General features: G+C 27.5%; 1 protein-coding gene across 1 annotated transcript; it reads left to right on the forward strand.

The window, feature by feature from the left end:
* The first annotated feature begins 13,095 nt into the window (after positions 1-13,095).
* LOC100852805 (uncharacterized) lies at positions 13,096-13,605 on the forward strand. The gene has a single exon (XM_003632877.4). The coding sequence runs from the start codon at positions 13,096-13,098 to the stop codon at positions 13,603-13,605; it is 510 nt and encodes a 169-aa protein (XP_003632925.1).
* Positions 13,606-18,469: the final 4,864 nt, after the last annotated feature.

An 18,469-nucleotide genomic window follows, 5' to 3' on the forward strand; every position in this document is an offset into this window, starting at 1 on the left:
TAATTAGTACATTTGAATTAATTAGTACATTTTTTAAATCTTGAATGAATTAATAGATTTTCATAGAATTAATTTAGCTTAGTTAATTTATTAACTTAATTAACAATATTAGTAGCTTTCCAATTTCTTCAATTTTTTTTTTATATTTTCAATCGTAATTAATTAGTACATTTGAATTAATTAGTACATTTTTTAACTCTTGAATGAATTAGTAGATTTTCAAGGAACTAATTTAGCTTAGTTAATTTATTAACTTAATTAACAATATTAGTAACTTCCCAATTTCTTCAATTTTTTGTTCTTTTCAATCGTAATTAATTAGTACATTTTTTAACTCTTGAATGAATTAGTAGATTTTCATGGAATTAATTTAACTTAGTTAATTTATTAACTTAATTAACAATATTAGTAGCTTCCCAATTTCTTCAATTGTTTTTCTTTTCTTTTCAATCGTAATTAATTAGTACATTTTTTTAACTCTTGAATGAATTAGTAGATTTTTATCAAATTAATTTAGCTTAGTTAATTTATTAACTTAATTAACAATATTAGTACGTTCCCAATTTCTTTAATTTTTTTTCTTTTCAATTGTAATTAATTAGTACATTTGCAATAAGTTTGATTGACATAATTACTAGATTTGCAATAAGTTTATTTTTAGTTACTTGTTTAATTAAAATTCTTATTCAATTGTAATGAAATAGTATATATTCAATAGATTTGCAATGGCTAGTAGAAGTGGAAGTGGAAGTGGAGGTAGAGGTGGAGGTGGTGGGAGTGGTACGTTCAGTCGAAATTTAGCTTGGAAGTATTGTTCACCATTAGAGGGAAACCAAAATGGGATAATTTGTAATTTTTGTGGGGTGAAGAAGAATGGAGGCATTAGTCGATTCAAGTATTATTTAGTACATAGAGACTCGAATAACAATACCAAAAAGTGTATTTCAATGCCACCCGAAGTGAAAGAAGAGATACGAGATATGTTACATGAAAAAAGTAAAGCAAAATAAAAGAAAATTGCACATATTGAAGATATCAGAGATCAATTACGTGGCACTATGGGGGCTAGGCATACACATGTCATGGACGAGGATGATGATGAAGATGAAGGTGAAGAAGTGTACATGTATCCAGCAGATATGAACCTAGATGAGCGGGATGCTTATTGAGAAGCGGTTTGTGCATCAAAGGCAATGGAATGGGAATGACAACAATATGAAACTCTTGTAGGAAGCAAGCATAAAACAGGGGAGTCATCACGCCTTAGTGGTGCACTGACAATGTGAAAATCTCAAAGTATGCGACATTCAGACCCATCATCGCCTATTGCACCCTCACTCTACAAGTCTTATAAAGTAAAGAAACGATGGAAGACAATATCAAAGACAATATATATATATATATATATATATATATATATTAAAGGGTGGTTCAATTAAAGAAACGATGGGATGCTTAATAAACAAATTCTTCATTTATGATAGCGTTGCGCCCAATAAAGCAAACTCTCACCACTTCAAGAATATGATTATTGGTGCACAACAAGCAGGTAATTTTTAAGTTTTCAAATTTTATATTGTTCATACCTTGAGTAGGTGTAGTCTTTTGTGTCATGTTTTAAATATTTTTTACATATGATTTGTAGGAATGGGAATTGAACCTCCATCTCCATATGAAATAAAGAATAAGTACTTGGAAATGGAGTACAAAGATATGGAAGCTTATGTGAATCAACAAAGAGAAAAATGGAAGACATATGGTTGCACCATAATGTCAGATGGATGGACAGGCCCACGAGATTAAGCATAATTAATTTCATGGTCTATTCAAAAGCGAGTACGGTGTTCCTTAAGTCAGTCAATGCATCCAACAATATCAAAGACCACAAATACATATACAAGCTATTTGAAGAATGTTATCAAATAAGTCAGGGTAGATAATGTGGTCCAAATTGTCATAGATAACGGGTCGATGTTCGTGAAAGCAGGGAAGCTGTTGATGAAGAAGTGTAACTTATATTGGACCTCATGTCCGACACACTGCATCGACTTAATGTTTGAAGACATTGGGAAAAGACCTAGTGTTGCAGAGGTGATACGCAATGCCCGCAAGATAACTAACTTCATTTACAATCATGATCGGTTATTTGCAGAAATGAGAAAGTATTGTGGTGGAGACATTGTTTAATAGGGAGCTACAAGGTTTTCTACAAACTATATTGCTCTTGAAAGTCTTCTTAAAAAAAGGGTTGATTTGAAGAAATTGTTTATGAGTGATGAATGGGCACTACACAAGCTTAGTCGGATAAACATTGGACGAGATATAGAGAAACTAATGTTTGATCATCTATATTGGGATAGAGTGAAACAGGTTTCATACTTTGAGCCATTATATATGGTGCTTCGAATCATGGATTTAGATGTTGTTCCAACAATGACATTTGTGTACAAGCTTATGCAAGTGATGAAAGAAAATCTCATTCGTCAACAAGTTGGCGATTGGATCTTCAAAATACTCAAAGATAGTTGGGAGAAAACATTAAATCATTCACTTCATGTAGCAGGTACTTAATTTTCATCAATTGTTACTTTGATTTTATTTCATTTTCTTTTGCATAATACTAAATTCACATAATTTTATTGTAGCATACTTCTTGAATCCAAGGTTTCAATATAGGCGTGGAGTTGGTAGTGATCCAGATTTAATTCAAGCAATTCATGACGTATTTGCTAAATTAGACTCAAATGTTGAATCGATTGGTCAATTTGGAAATGAAGTAAATAAGAAACTCTTATTTTACTCAAATCTCTTATTCCATTCATCATTTTATTTGAACATTTACTAACAAATATGATATTAACAAATTAAATTATGAATACATAGCTTGTCCTTTTTCGAGATGTAAATAGAGGATTTGATGATCGAGTGGCGGTTGCATCAAGGTCAACCATGGTGTTCGGTGAGTACTATTTCTTAATATAAAAAAATGTGATAATCATTATTGTAAATTCATCACATAAATATTTATATAATTATGAATTCCCTTGCAGCTGAATGGTAGTTCATGTATGGGAACCAAACACCTATATTGAGAAATTTGGCCATTAAAGTTCTCCCACAAATTGCGTCATCTTCTACTGTGAGAGAAATTGGAGCATGTTTGCTCTAATCCACACAAAGCAACGCAATCATTTGGCTTACTCTCAACTGCAACAATTCGTTTTCTATTATTACAATATGAAGCTAAAGTTACAGGATATGGAGGCAGAAAATGATCGAGTTGCTGAGAAAGATTACCTTGATCTTCTTGACATTTCAACCGAGGTGGGTGAAAAAGAAGAGAATCAATTATTCCAATGGGTCAAACCTATACATCGAGATGATGAAGATGGTAATCCTGATCCATTGCTGCTCATGCTCGAGAATTTGGAGTTGATGTTGAATGTGTGTTGTCCAAAGAAGTTCACAGTGAAAGTTTTAGCAAAGATACCGAGGATTCATTTCAAGGGGCATTGAATTCCCACCAAGAGGTTGATTCCATAAGTATTGGCCAAAGTAGTAGACCTAGTGTTGTTGGTACTTTTGCTTTTGGTTACGATGGTTCAAGAAGTGAAACTGATGATGGAAGTGATAACGCATGAGAAGATATTGGGGAATGCCAACAAAGTCAATATCCAATGAGTCAATTCACCTGTGAAAATGATTTCACGTATTGATTGCACACAAGATGAAGACCATGCCTTTAGAAGAGTTGGTCCAAGTATAGGAGCTATTGGAAAGCATAGAAAGGAAGAAAATGAACGATAACTCTATATAACGAGGAGTTACTTTTAGGGAGTTTTGAATCTATGAGTATAGGAACTCAATTTAGTGACTCCTCGAATGATGCTAATGTTTACTCTCCTTATGTGATGGGTTATGGTGAACCTTCAAGTTCAATTGATGAAGAGTATGGTATGCCGAGCTACCCCTCTGCTGCACAAACGTCATACCAAGTTCCATATCAAATGCAAAGAGGATTTAACATGAGCACATGGGTCAATCTCGAGTATCCTATCCATGTAGAGGGAGTGGGCAAGACTCAAGAGATATATGCATGTCATGTTAGAATTTTTAACCAATATTATCAAGGCTTAATGAGTTGGTGCCAATATTGTCTCCAACAGCAAGACGAGGTTCCTTTATCTACCAATTCCATTGAACCACATCAGTCCTCATTTTGGTACTAAAGGGTCATTGCAATGTAATATGTACAAATTATTGATATTTAATAAAATCAGGTCTTTTATGAAGCTTCATAATGAGTGTACTATTACAAAATTCACATTTCATATCGACTGACATGATATAATTACATCTAATATCGCAAATCATATCATACATATATCAAATTCTTCAACAAAAACAACTTTAAATTGTCTATGATACTTTTAATTACATAGCTATAAGTTTTTTTTTTTTTTTACATTTCCATGAGTTTTGATCAATTTTTGGCCTACCAAATTTTTTTTCTTCAAAATATCTGCTGATATTTCTCCGATATATTCAATATATCTGTAAAATCAAGTTACCGATATATTCGTGATTACCAATATTTTCATCAATACTTATGACATAGGGTTTGAGGAAAATCATAGGTTTATTTTTGTTTGGTTTTTGAAAAATTTAAGACTATGTTTGGTTCTCGGAAAGTATTAAGGAAATAAAAAAAATCTTAAAGAAGATGGTTTTCTCATGTTTGATTTCATTAAGGCTATGTTTGGTTATTGGAAAGTGTGAGGGAAAATGTAAGAAAAAAAAATAGAGAGGAAAAATGAAAGGAAAGAAAAAGTGAAGGAAAATAAAAAAATAGATTTAAAATTAATAAATTATTTTATATGCCACTTTAAATCCATTTAACGTATTTTTTCTTTTTTATATAAAGATTAAATAATTTAAAAATGTATAAATTTCTAATTATTTATTTTCTTTTGTATTTTCCATATTAAAACCAAACATGAGAAAATTATTTTTCTTAATATATTTTTTTTCTTTTACTAGTATTTTCGGAGAACCAAATATAACCTAAGAAAAATATAAAATTAAATTAAATATAATTAAAATTAATTAGAAATTTACATAATTTTAAATTATTTAGTCTTTATATAACGGGGCAAAGTAAGTTAAATGGGTTGGGAATGCTTGGGTAATCATCTTTAATACTCAAGTTAAGCTTGAATTAAGTCTTTCAATACAAATTAAATTCAAACAACTCAAACTTGAACCCGATTTAATATTTTTATAATATTTATAATTTTTATTATCCTATAAATAACATTTGTTTTATATATATATATATATTTTAAAAATAAATTATAATTACATCATATACTTTTTCATTTTATTAGAAAATTGTATAAATTTATTTATTTATTTTTACTATTTTGAAATATTACTCAATTTACTATTTAAATTTTTGTATAAATATATACAAAATTTTTAAAAATATTATGAGTGAATTTTGAATTATATAACCCTATCAACTTGACTATAATCTAATCAATTCTAGCTCATCTTGAGCTTAAAAAAATAAATTTGGGTTAAGTACATCAAATTTGAGATTGAGTTGAATTGCACTCTAATTAACCACCAACTCGCCTCAATCGATTAAGTTGCAACCTTAACATCTTCTAATCGACATTTAAACAAAACTTATAAATTCTACATATTTTAAAATTACAATAATTTAAATTACATATTAATGAAGTTACAATATTTAAAAAAATATGTTTTTAATTTATAAAACTAATTAATATTTAAAGAAAGTATAAAAATAAAAATAATTTTAAAAAACTGCATAGCATATAATTTTGTAGAAACTAAATTAAATACTTATTTAAATTATGTCAAATTTTAAAACCTACATAAATCGAAAGAATTACATGTACTACCTCAAATTTTAAAACCTATATAAATTATAAATTAAGTAATTATTTAAATTAAATAGTTATTTGATTAAAAAGGACAAAATAAATGAATATTCAAAAGAATGACCATCATCTTTATTTGACAAAAATACCCTTTAATAAATTTTTAAATCAAACATTTTTTATATAAAAATTTAGGGATAAAAATGTCAAAAATAAGGTTGTCCAATTTTCAATAAATAAAAGTCATTTTTTTTTTTTGGGATATGGGTATTATCTCATCCTTTGGCACAAATATTTCTAAGAAATGACTTAATTTGTCCATATATTAACTTGGTCTAAGCATCTTCACGAGCCGTCGGATGCACGTACCAATGAAAACTAGACCGTTAGATAAGAAGAGAATACTTTGACCAAATCACTCCTACACTAGTCAACTTTGTCTGAGTCCTCTCCCTACCTTTCTTGACTTCCTGTCTCCACATTTCTTGTGGACAAGAGCTGAAGACCTCTGGGGGAAGAAGACTATCTGGGTGGTGCTGTGTCCACTCGGCCCACGTTATCCTTCTAGGCAATGACTCCTGATTTCGACATGCAGCTGGGGTCCGCTGCAATTTCAGAGCATGGCTCCAATTTTTACCCAAAAATGACGGACGTCTGCAGAGGCTCCGGGCCATGACTTTTTCAAATCTGTACACTGTCCAGAAAAAATCGGGGATTTCTCTCATATCAACAAAAGTAATTTTCTCACTTTGATTTTATTAAAAAATAACGTAAAATAGCATATAATTAAAATGAGTTAAAAATCTGTACATTTTCAAATTATTTAATTTTTATATAGAAAAATTAAAGATAAATTTTGTAACTATTTTTAAAAACAGATTTTAAAAATTGTTCTCTAATTTTTGTAAAATAAAATTTTGTTTGAAAACTTAAAATATTTATAACTTGTTTTCAATATTTTTAAATATATTCTAAAAATAAATTTTATATTTAGTGTTTTATTTATTTTTATTATTCTATATATTTGTATAATTATTTTTTAAAATAATCCTTAGAAAATAAGTGAAAACAAGAAATATAAAACATTTTTTTTTGTTACCAAATATGTTTTCCTATTTTTTTTTAAAATAATAGAAAACTATTTTTGAAAACAATTATAAAGAAAACCCTAAAAATTTTATATAGAAAAATTAAAATAAATAAAATGAATTTGTGGTAATATATAAAAATAATTTATTAATTTAAATTTTTATTTCTATTTTTCTCTTTTATTTTTCCTCCATTTTTTTTTAATCAAAGGTAGGTTTAACGTTTGAAAAACTCTTGCAAACAAGATTTAAGAATTATAAACATATCTACTAAATTGATGGTTAAATTCAAGAGTTAGAGAGGAGAAAGAGAAGGAAAATGGTTTAAAGGCATTTTATGGAGAGAATATTGAGAAGTGGTTTTATTGCATAATCAAACACTTGCATTAATTAAAATTCTATTTTACTAGAAATTGGCATCTAAATTAGGACAAAAATATTGGGGCAGCTCATCTAACCTTGGGAGAAGTTTTTGACACTTAGTTGTGACTCATTTTGTATGTGTAGATGAGTTCTAAAATTGTAAGGACATAATTCAAAGTAGATAATATTTGCACGAGTTGTGATGGAAGGTTGCTCGACCACATCATAATAATGGGGAGTTGAAAATTGTATTATAAGGCCATATTCAAATCTTGAAAAGTTAAAAATAAATTAGAATGAAAATAGAATAAAAGAGAATCATATGAGGAAAAAAATAATAAGAAAAATACAAATTAAATGGTTTCAATACAATAAGATTAGAGAGTGTCTCAAATTCTTAGATTCGTTTTTATAAAGAATATTGTGTAGAATATTTTTTGAGTGATATGTTATTGCAATATTAGATTCCTTTGTAGAAGAAGAAAAGTTATTAGGAATATGTTTATAAATATTTTAGATCATGATGAGAAAAATTATAAGATGGAAATCTGCATATAAAAATTATACTATTGGATAAAAATGTAAGGAAGAATGAGAAACACCTAATTAAGCGAAGATACTCATGGTTGAGGATCTAAACACAAATAGTGAAAAAATATGAGATGCTCATGGTTGAGGATCTAAATACAAGAAGTGAGAAAATATGAAATATTTCGAGAATCCAATATTTGTATCTAATTCTATCATTTGTTATTTTTTTTTTTATAATATAGTGAACTGATTCTCTTTCATTTATGAATGTAGGTATGGTTGGTTAAACCACATTAAAATCTTATACAAATTTGTGTGCATTATTTTATCTTTGTGTTTTTTATATAACATTATTTGTATTAAAACTTTTGTTGACACAACAAACTGGTATTAGAGTACAAGTTATTAGACCTAGAATGACAACAAAGTTTGAGATTGAAACTTTTGATGGAAAAAACGATTTTAGTTTAGAAGGATAAAGCTTTTCAACTCTTTTTTGACTAATTATTCGCCTCCCTTAACTCTTTAAATTCTTTCATAGCTAATAGTGAAGAATCTTGTTTTTTTCTTTGTTGATAATGGTGAAATTCAAATTTAGATTTATTTATCATTGAGGAAAAAGGGGGAAAAAAAAAGAAAAGAAAGAAAGAATCTAGAGAAAAAAATAACGTTAGTTGTTTACATTTCTTAAATCCTTTTTATGTTCATTAACACAAATTAGAGGAAAGAATATTGAGAGTTCATTTTTTTTTTTTGTTGTTAAGATAAGAGAATAAAGTGAAAAAAAAGTGAGATAAAAATAAAGGAATAGTGAGAGCTCAAATTTTTTTTTTCTTTTTTTGTTAAGAAATTAAAGAGAATAAAGTGAAAAAAAAAAAATTTGAGGTGAAAATAAGGAAAAACACTATGTTGGAGGGAACAAAAAGAAGGGGACATTTTTACCCTACATAGGTCATTTTATTGTCTTTTGAGGGAGCCGGTTAGTTGAACAAATAAATGGGTATTATTTCAACTCCTTTTTATATCGAGAGTGAAACAATTGCTTCTCTAAATAAAAATGATTTGTTAAAGACTTCATTATATACAAATTTGTTAATTTTAACCATAACTTGACAGTTGTATCGTTTTTTACAACCTTATGAAATACCTTATTACCTAAGTACAATAAAATAGTATTGTGCGCTTTCTCCATGAGTTCATCTTTCTCTTCATCATACATCATTGTTGGCAAAGTCTCTTTACTTTTAGTGCTTTTGACAACCCCTATTAAAACAACAAGGCACACATATTAACATGTTATAAAGTACTGAAAGTGTTTTTTCTATCAAACATTTTAACCTTGAACTTTGTTGTCATTCCAAATCTAACAACCTAAGTTTTAATACAAGTTTGTTGTATCAACAAAAGCTTCAATGTTAATATTTAAACCAACCATATAAAAGAACATGACATTTAAATATGATTTGATCAACCATGCCTTACATTCATGAGTAAGAGAGAATCATTTAAATATACCATAGAAAAAAAAATAGAGAGTAAAAACCAAATACCACTATTGAGTCTTGAAATATCCTATATTTTGTATTGGCACCTTGGATTGTGAATCATTGATCCATAGGCTGTTATCCACTCTTTCTCTCATCCCTACCTCTTCATTATAGACCCTACATCTCTATATCTCATGATATTGGATGTTTTTATAAATATATTCCTAATAACTTTCCTTATTTTATAAGTAAATATAATATTATAATGACATTTCAATATAGAAAATATTGAATAATAATATTCTTTACAAAAAGAAATATATATCAATTAGTAATTTGTTATGTCACTTTTATGTATTGACAATTTTGTTTATTTTCATTGTGACATAAAAATCTTTATAGACAGTAACTTACTTCTTATTAAATATTTGAGGTTACTGTTTATTCAACTAGATTGTCATAGTAAGTTTGAAAAGTTTGTTAACGATAAGTTAATTTTTTTATAAGGTAGGATTAGATTGGAAGTTTTAAATTCAGCTAAAACATCTTAATTAATTTTTGACAACTTTGAGATTTTATTTTTTATTTAAAGAAAATTCTTTAATTAATTTTTAGAAAATTGATATTTTTTTTTTTTGAGAATTTTTAAAAATATTTTTTAAAAATAATTTTGAAAAATTGATAGTTTATTTTTTAAAATAAAATTAGTTTTTAATTAATTTTTGGAAAGTTAAATTTTTATTTTTAAAAAAAATTATTTTCTTAATTAATTTTTAGAAAGTTGATATATATATATATATATATATATATATATATATATAAATTCTATTTCCAACCCTCGGCACTTAAATATGTTTTTGGGTTGGACGTTTTAAGAGAATCAACTCCAACTTGAATCAACTCCAACTTGCCCTATCATTCTCAAACTCAATAAGAATTCACCCATTAAATTTTGGGTTGTTGGAAGGACTTGCATCCCCTCAAAGGTTGAGGTGAGTCCACTTGAGCATCAGTGTGTCATGGACATGGACGATGATATAGGTATTGGAGAGTAAATCTTTAGGATAAAGCTGTCAAGTAAATTTATGCATCTTGATCTCATATAATGGATTATTAGATTAGATGTATTAAATCTCATGATTTTTTATGTCCACAATTAGTGTGGGTTTTTTTTTTCTTTTTTATATGTAAAATTGTTTGTCTCTTGTGTGATTGTGTTTGCATTGGATTTTTTTTTTTTTTTTTAATCATACAAGATTCAATTGATTTAAATTTGTTTAGATTCCTTTAATGGGTGATTTTGAGTTAAAAAATTTTACTCTTGTTTTAAATTTCTAATTTCCATCAATTCACCCCCTTTGGGTTTTACCTTACTGAGACGAAGATTTTTCATACTTAACTATCGTTAAATTTCATTCATAAGAAGGATACATCCATTATGTCTAATTTTAAATTTTAATTATGGATTGACTCGAGATCCCTTCGTGTAACCTTATTTCACAAATGCCTTCACCTACATTTATTCCAAAATTCCATCAGTTCCTGTACTACCAAAAGGTGTTGAGGGTAAAACTATTGTAATTTTCAACAAATTAAATGAGTTATGTTACAAAGTACTGTTAAGAATAGAACTATTAAATGAACTATTATAATTACGAGATTGATGAACTCGTAGTGCTAAGTAAGAAACCAACAAAAAGTTGTGACTATGAGAAGAAGACCAAACTAGAAACAAAGTAGAGAAAGATTGAGTTGGAAACAAAGAGGTATTCATGAAATAGACGCTGGGGAGAGAGCTTGAGGGACTTCACGGGAAAAGATCAGAGAGAGACTGCTAGGTAGCAAAAATTAGAGGAAAATGATTTTTTTAGAAGGAAATAAAGAAAAATAAAAAGGTTATTTGATTAAAAGGGCTATTGAAAACCCAAATTTGGAAATCTAATCCTTCATCCTTCTTGTAAAAATATCAATTTCTTTTAAATCTACATATAAATACTTGAAATAATCAAGGATATTTATGTCAAAATGGGTTACTCTTTAGACAAAAACATGAAATAATTTAAATTCACAAATATGAAATTATTTTACTTTTTTAACCAAATTAATTCAAAATAAAAATGTTCAAAACAAATAATCTCTCCAAAGAATGAATAAGGTTATTTTCTAATTTTATTTATTTTTTATTTCCTTATTCTTAAAAAAAAAAAAAAAAAAAATTTACTTTCGTAAGTTATACTTTGAGTTTGAATTTTCATGTCTTTTTTTTTGTTAAGAATAAGGCATGGTAGGTATAGGATTCAATCAACATGATTTGTTCTTGAGGAAAAGATATTTTCATAAATTTTTTAGCCGTTTACCCTTTGTCCCACGGAACTTCCATTTGAACTTAGGGCCTTACTTGGCTTGTTGAAATAAAAATTATAGATTTCATTGTTAACAAGGTTGAAATCAATGACATGGTACACAAGCAATAAAATGTAGACTATAACATTTTTCTAGTTGCCAATGTTGAACGGGAGTAAAATTTCATTCATTGTCATTGTTGAAATCATTTGCTTAAAACAAGTTACAATTAATTATTCCAACCATTTCAAATTTCCATTTTGACAATAACCTAATTAATAATATAAAAGACAAATAGGCCCATATAAGAATTATTATTATTTATGAGGTTTTACCTAAAAGTCGAAACCGAAATCATAATTTTCAAATAACAAAATTAGCATTATAAAATTTTTATTCAACATGAAATAAATTATTGTATTAACCAAAAGAAAAATTTGACAAAAAACAATATATTTCTAAGATCTATTTTTCAGTTAAACTCTTTTAGCAAAATTACTCAAATAGGTATAAAAGTGTTCTTATTAAACTTTAAAACAAAAAAAGATTGTTCGATTAAAATGGATAAAATCATCACCACTTTGTAAAATTAACCATTCACTTTTTTTCAACCTAAAAAATACACATTTTGGACAAAAATGTCCTCCTTTTTTCTTACAAAAATAATTATTTCTTTTAAAATATACATGTAAATAATAGAAATATGGAAAGATATTTATGTCAAAATTGGGTTACACTTCAAATTAAAAAAAAGGGAGAGGTTAGTTTCACAAATTTGGAAACTTTTTATCCTTTTTAATTAATTAATCCTTAAAAAAAAAAAAAAAAACTCTTAGAAACCAATACAAATGGGTCTTAACTATATCAAAATCCACCCCAATAGCTCTTGCAACCAAAAATGCTAATGATATTGATAAATTATTATCTTATAATGATATTGATTTGTAATATCAATGTATTATGCCATTATATTTTGATGAGAAAATCCATATTAAAAAAAAAAAATTCTTGGAGAGAATTTTTTTTTTCCTACTTTTGTCTCTATCAAGTCACTCGCTTTTTTCTATATCAAACAACATTTTTTGGGTGTTTTCTATGGAGTTTCACAATTAAGGCCATGTGAATAGATGTCTAGAGCTGTGGCCCACAATCTGCAAATGGGAATTCATTATACTTGAATCTCTTCAATCCCCAATTAAAGTAAGTATATAATTCATACACAAGCAGCCAAGAAAAGGAGCCATCACCAGCCTGTATATGGCCCATGGAGGATAAGGATTAGCCTCTCTTCCTCTATATATATATATGCCAACACTGGCTTGATCGATTGCCTTGCAAGGAAGTTTCAACTACTGTACATGCAGAGCAAAGGCAATGTCTTCCATTTCCCTATATGAAAGAGGCCTAGATGACCTTGTGAATGTGAACTCTCTCTTCACAATTGCTGTCTTCATCGGCTTAGCCTACTCCTCGCCTGACGAAGAGAGCCTCGACGATAGGGCAGAATGTCAGGCGGGTACCAGCATCAAGAGGAGGCTGGTGATATACGAGGTTGTGTCGTTCAGTTTCTTCCTCCTATCAAGCCTGGTGGCCAAGACACTCAAGATGCATATTAATATCTTCAAGGATGAGTTCAAGAGCAAGTTTTGCCGGGTTCTTCGATGCGTTATGTTGACGTTGGCCGCGCTGGGATCGGTTGTTGGCTGCTTGTTTTTACTGCTTTCGATGATTCATCTCATTGAGGTTCGGTTAGGGAAGTTGTCTTGTGGGAGCCCTTCGTCATGGATTGCAGCGGGGACATTGATTACTGTGGTTTCTGTTGCTCTGCTGTTTTATTTGCCTACTGTTGTATATGTTCTGTATGTTGCATGGAGCCAAAACTGAAGGCAGGAAAGGAAAGAAAGTGATTACTAGGCTGTGTTTGGGGAAATGGGATGGGGAGATAGTATTGGACTGTAGTTTGTAGAGCAAGTATTTGATCTTCCCTAAAGGGGATAGGTTGTTGATCTGTGATTTCTTTTTTGGTTATCCATTTTTGTACTGGTGGTTTTTTTTATGTGGTTTGATTGATAATCTTTAAAGTGTTTTTAATTAAGATTGATCAAGTCTTCAAGAAAATGTTTGATAGAGAATTTGGTTGGATTCAATGGTTAGCTAGCCTACTCGATTCATCTGAATTTACACAATAAAGAGGAAGAGAGGGGAAGAGAAAGAGGAAGGGAGGGAGGGAGGGGGGAGGGAGAGAGAGAGGACGAGGGGGTTGCGGGGGAGGGGGGGAGAGAGATAGAGAGAGATCCAATATTATAATCCACTATTGCTATAATATTGGTAATCTCCTATGTGCTTTACCTTAATTGTCATGTTATTTGTAGATACAAAGTCAATATTAATGGAACTAACACCACCCCAACCACCACCTACTACAACAATATTTCAACCTAAACCTACCACAACTATATCCTCAGTCTAATTATAGTAGAGCACAATCTCCATGAAATGCCCTAACATAGTAGTCTCGTTCGCTAGCCTATGTTGACCATCCGTAGAATGCATGCTTAAAAGTTTTAAGTTATATATAAATGCATAATAAGCCTAAAATAATATTTTTGATATATGACTTTTATTTATTTTATTCTTTAAGACAATTGATAACTATATTTTTCAAATAGAACCTTAGGTTTGTTGGGCAACTATTTTTTAAAACAGTTTTTTTGTTCTCTAAAACAAAAAATAGAAAAAAAAATGTTTAGCAATTAGAAAATAGTTTTCTATTCTAAAAAACAAAAATTATATTTTCAAAGGGCATATTTTAATTATTTTCACTTTTTTATGACTATTTTGAAAACTAATTATTTAAATATGAAGAATGATTAAAGTAAAACACTACATATAAAATTATTTTTAAAACTATAAAAGACATGTTAAAATCATTTCAAGTTCACAAATAAATTTATATTCTACAAAATATTATAAAAAATTGTTTTCAAAAACCATTTTTAGGAACTATTTTTGAAAACAATTCCTAATCAAATCCTTAGGGTCCATATGTTAACTATTATAAAAACAATATTTTGTTTTTTGTTTTTTTTAAAAAAAAACATATTGGACAATAAAAAAAAAAGCTTTTTATTTTAAAAAAATATAAAATAAGATATTTTTAGAGAATATCTTTTAATTATTTTTAGCTGTGTTTTTTTTAAGCAAATAAGTTATTTTCTAATAACATCTTTTAGTTATTTTTAGTATTTTTCGCTTATTCTCTAATAATTATTTAAAAAAATAAGTATCCAGGTATAATGAATATTAAAATAAGCATTGCTAATAAAATTATTTTAAAAAAATATTTTAATATACAATAGACAAGTTGAGAATGTTTTAAGCTTTCAATTAGACTTTTATTTTATATATATAAAATAATTTTTAAAAACAATTGTAAAATATTATTAAGTGTTTTCGAAAACACCACTAAAAAAATGTGTTAAAGGTTTTGGAGATGCTTGTGGATTGTTAAACGAATACAAAATAGATACAACTCTTTCTAAAAATGGTAACCGCAGGCTTCAAGTTGGAAAAAGTTGTGTAAGTCAAAACTACACAATGTTGGATTACCAATAAAATAATGCACTTAAGTAGTAATTACAAATAAAATAAGCACTTAACCAATGACTTAATCTGAGACACCGGTCATGGAATTAATCAAAATTATGCAATAAACAATTGCTCGTTGATCCGATTGTTGGCATTCCTTCTATCAGCCTCCGTCAAAATAATTTAAGTCAAGTCATGTTCGCAGCCTCCCTGGATGGGGCTGCGAGAAGAGCCTCCACTTCAACCCAATTCACATCTTTAAAGCCAAAAGACTCTTTTGTTTAATTTTATACAAAAAAAAAAAATCCTCCCTAATGCTTGAACTAAAAGGTAAAAGGTAAAAGGGCCATGGATCTTGGAAAGTCTATGAGAAAATTAATGGAAAAATAAATACCGGTAAAAATGGAAAGAACAAGAAAATAAACAAAAGAAAAAAAAAGGTCAGTTTAACAACTGTTTTTAAAATTAATTTTCTATTTTTTTTTAAAAAAAGGAAAGTGATTGTATGATGGTTTGTAAAAACAAAAGTCTCGTTTGAGACTTTTTAAAAAAAAATAATTATTGAAAACTACTATATGATATTTTGTAAAATAAAAGTGTATTTGAGAATTGAAATATTTGTAACATGTTCTTTATATTTTTAAATGTATTTTAAAAATAACACTTATTTATCTTTATATTTAATCATTCTTCATATTTATATAATTATTTTAAAAAAAATGTATTTAGAGAACAAATAAAAATAATAAAATATATTTTTTTAAAACATCATTTTTTTATTTTTAAGAATAAAAAAGTATTTTTTGTTTTCTTGTTGTCATATATATATTTGTTTTGTTTTGGAGAGTAAAAAATTATTTAAAAATAATAATTATATAAAATTTAAAATGATTTATTTTAAGGTTAATTTTTGTTGGTACCCGCCACATAATGAACTAATAATAGAAATTAGTATTCAAAACAGCTTTTTCTTCAACATTAAAAATATGTTAGAAACTTTTTTTTTTTTACTAAGGCTAAGTTTTTAAGAATTTGTTTGCAAGATAAATTTTTAGAATAAGTTTCTTGTTTTATTCTTTTTTAGGATATTATGAGAATAACACAAACACGAGAATAAGATCATTTTGAAAATAAATTTCATTTTTTTAAGACAATCTTGCATAGAAAAGATGCTTTTAGAATTGTATTTTCAAATAGAATTTCATTTTAAAAATAAATATAACTATTTTTAAGAATTACCGTACAAATATATTTTTTTAAACAATTAAATGTATTTTAAAACAATTAAAATATATATTTTTTAACACAACTTGTTTTCTATTTTCTATTTTTAAGAATAGAAATCAGAAAACAATTTTTTGTCGTTAAACATGTTTTTTGTGTTTTTTTTTTATTTTGTAAAACAAAAAACTATTATAAAAAATAATTTCCAAACAGATCCTAAAAATTCTTTCACCTTTGTGAATTTTGTTTAACTAATGAATTCAATTCAATTACTTAAATTTTCTAATGAGTTCGTTGCATTTTTTGCAAAAAAAGAAAAAAGAAAAGAAATTACACTTGATTTTGACACATCATCTTGAGCTAATTCTCGTTGAATTTGAACATATCACGCGCGTGACAAAACATAGCAAATTAGAGATGTACAACTTTGATTTTAATTTCAGTCATCTACCCTCTTGAATAAAGTTGGAGGAGGATAAAAAAAGGATTATTATATTATCTACTTTTGGTTAATTTGCAATCAAAAATTAAGAAGAAGATGAAATATAATAAATATTATCTAAGTTTTCTCATGACATTAAAATATAAATGTAAATTATTTTTCATTTTTTCGAGTGTGTTTTTATTTCTTTCCCACATTTCCAGTTGCCAAGAAGGCAAATTTATGAGACTTTTTCGACTTTTTCTTTTCTTTGTTTCTTTCCCATCCATTTGTAAACAAAGGCTAGCTGATGACCCCAAGACCTCGAGACTTTTCTCTCTTTTGTAGTTTCCTTCCTTCCTTCTTCATTTCTTTTTTCCGATAGCATTATTACAAGACAAAGACTTAGACCTGGAGACGACTTTTATTATTTTTTTTCCCTTCTTCTCGGCATGCTTAAGGAGACAAAAAACTCTTGTATTCCTAGTGTTTTTCTTTTCTCGAGGATCTTAATGTTAAGTTTGGCTTGGAAAAAAAAAAATTCTTGAAAGAGATTTAATTTATCTTATTTTTACAATGAAAAAACAGGAAATCGGGATGGAGGATAAGGAAAAGATGATAAAAAAAAAGTTCAAAAATACTTTTCTTAAAAGACTATGGAAAAATCTAAGTTATGTTTGGTTCCTAAAAAATGTAAGAAAATAATATTTTTATTTTTCTATGCTATGTAAAGGATATAGAGAAAAAAATAAAAGGAAAAAAAAAAAGAAAAATATTAAGAGAATTCCCACCCCACTTTTCTTAAAAATAGATTCGAAAGTTTGGGGAAAGTGTATTTCTTGTGAATTTAATTCTCTATTTCTTTTTCTTTTTTTCATGAACAATCAAATAACAAATAAAAAAAATTACAATTTTTTTCTTATTTGTTCATTTCCTTCTCTTTTACCCCAAATATTTTCATTTTCTTAAATTTTTTAGGAATCAAACATAACTAAGAAAATGTGTAATATATAATAATAATTTTTTCAACTTACTTTCAACAAATGAATAAGAGATAAATTTTATATATATAAATTTCTCTTTTTATATGTGTATTTTTTTTTCTTTTCTATTTTTGTCCCTCAAACTTTTTGAGAATAAAGGGATAATATTTAATACCTAACTCTTATTCTTAACTCTTCTAATTGCCTTTTTTGGCATGACACAATATTACTACTTTAATTGAAAGGATAAGGAGAATGAGTTCCTTCTCACAATACTTAATTGCACGAATTTGATCACTTGCTCATTTCCATCTAATGTTATTGACTTCCTCAATTGATTTTTGATAAGCATCTTGAAAAGTACTAAAAAAAAAATGCATAAATATTTAAATTTTCTTAAATGGAAAAACAAAAAAATTAAATATAACACAAATTAATTCAAAATTTTTGTTTTTCCATATGGAAGGAAAAAAGAGAAATAAATTTGAAAAATATTTAAAAAAAATTGCTAAGTTTAAACTTAAAGCATCTC

The sequence above is a fragment of the Vitis vinifera genome, chromosome 9 (assembly GCF_030704535.1).
Source record: "Vitis vinifera cultivar Pinot Noir 40024 chromosome 9, ASM3070453v1".
NCBI lineage: Eukaryota > Viridiplantae > Streptophyta > Magnoliopsida > Vitales > Vitaceae > Vitis > Vitis vinifera.

What these genes read in the sequence shown, in the direction of transcription:
- LOC100852805 (XM_003632877.4), top strand. Translation starts at nt 13,096, where the DNA reads ATGTCTTCCATTTCCCTATATGAAAGAGGCCTAGATGACCTTGTGAAT.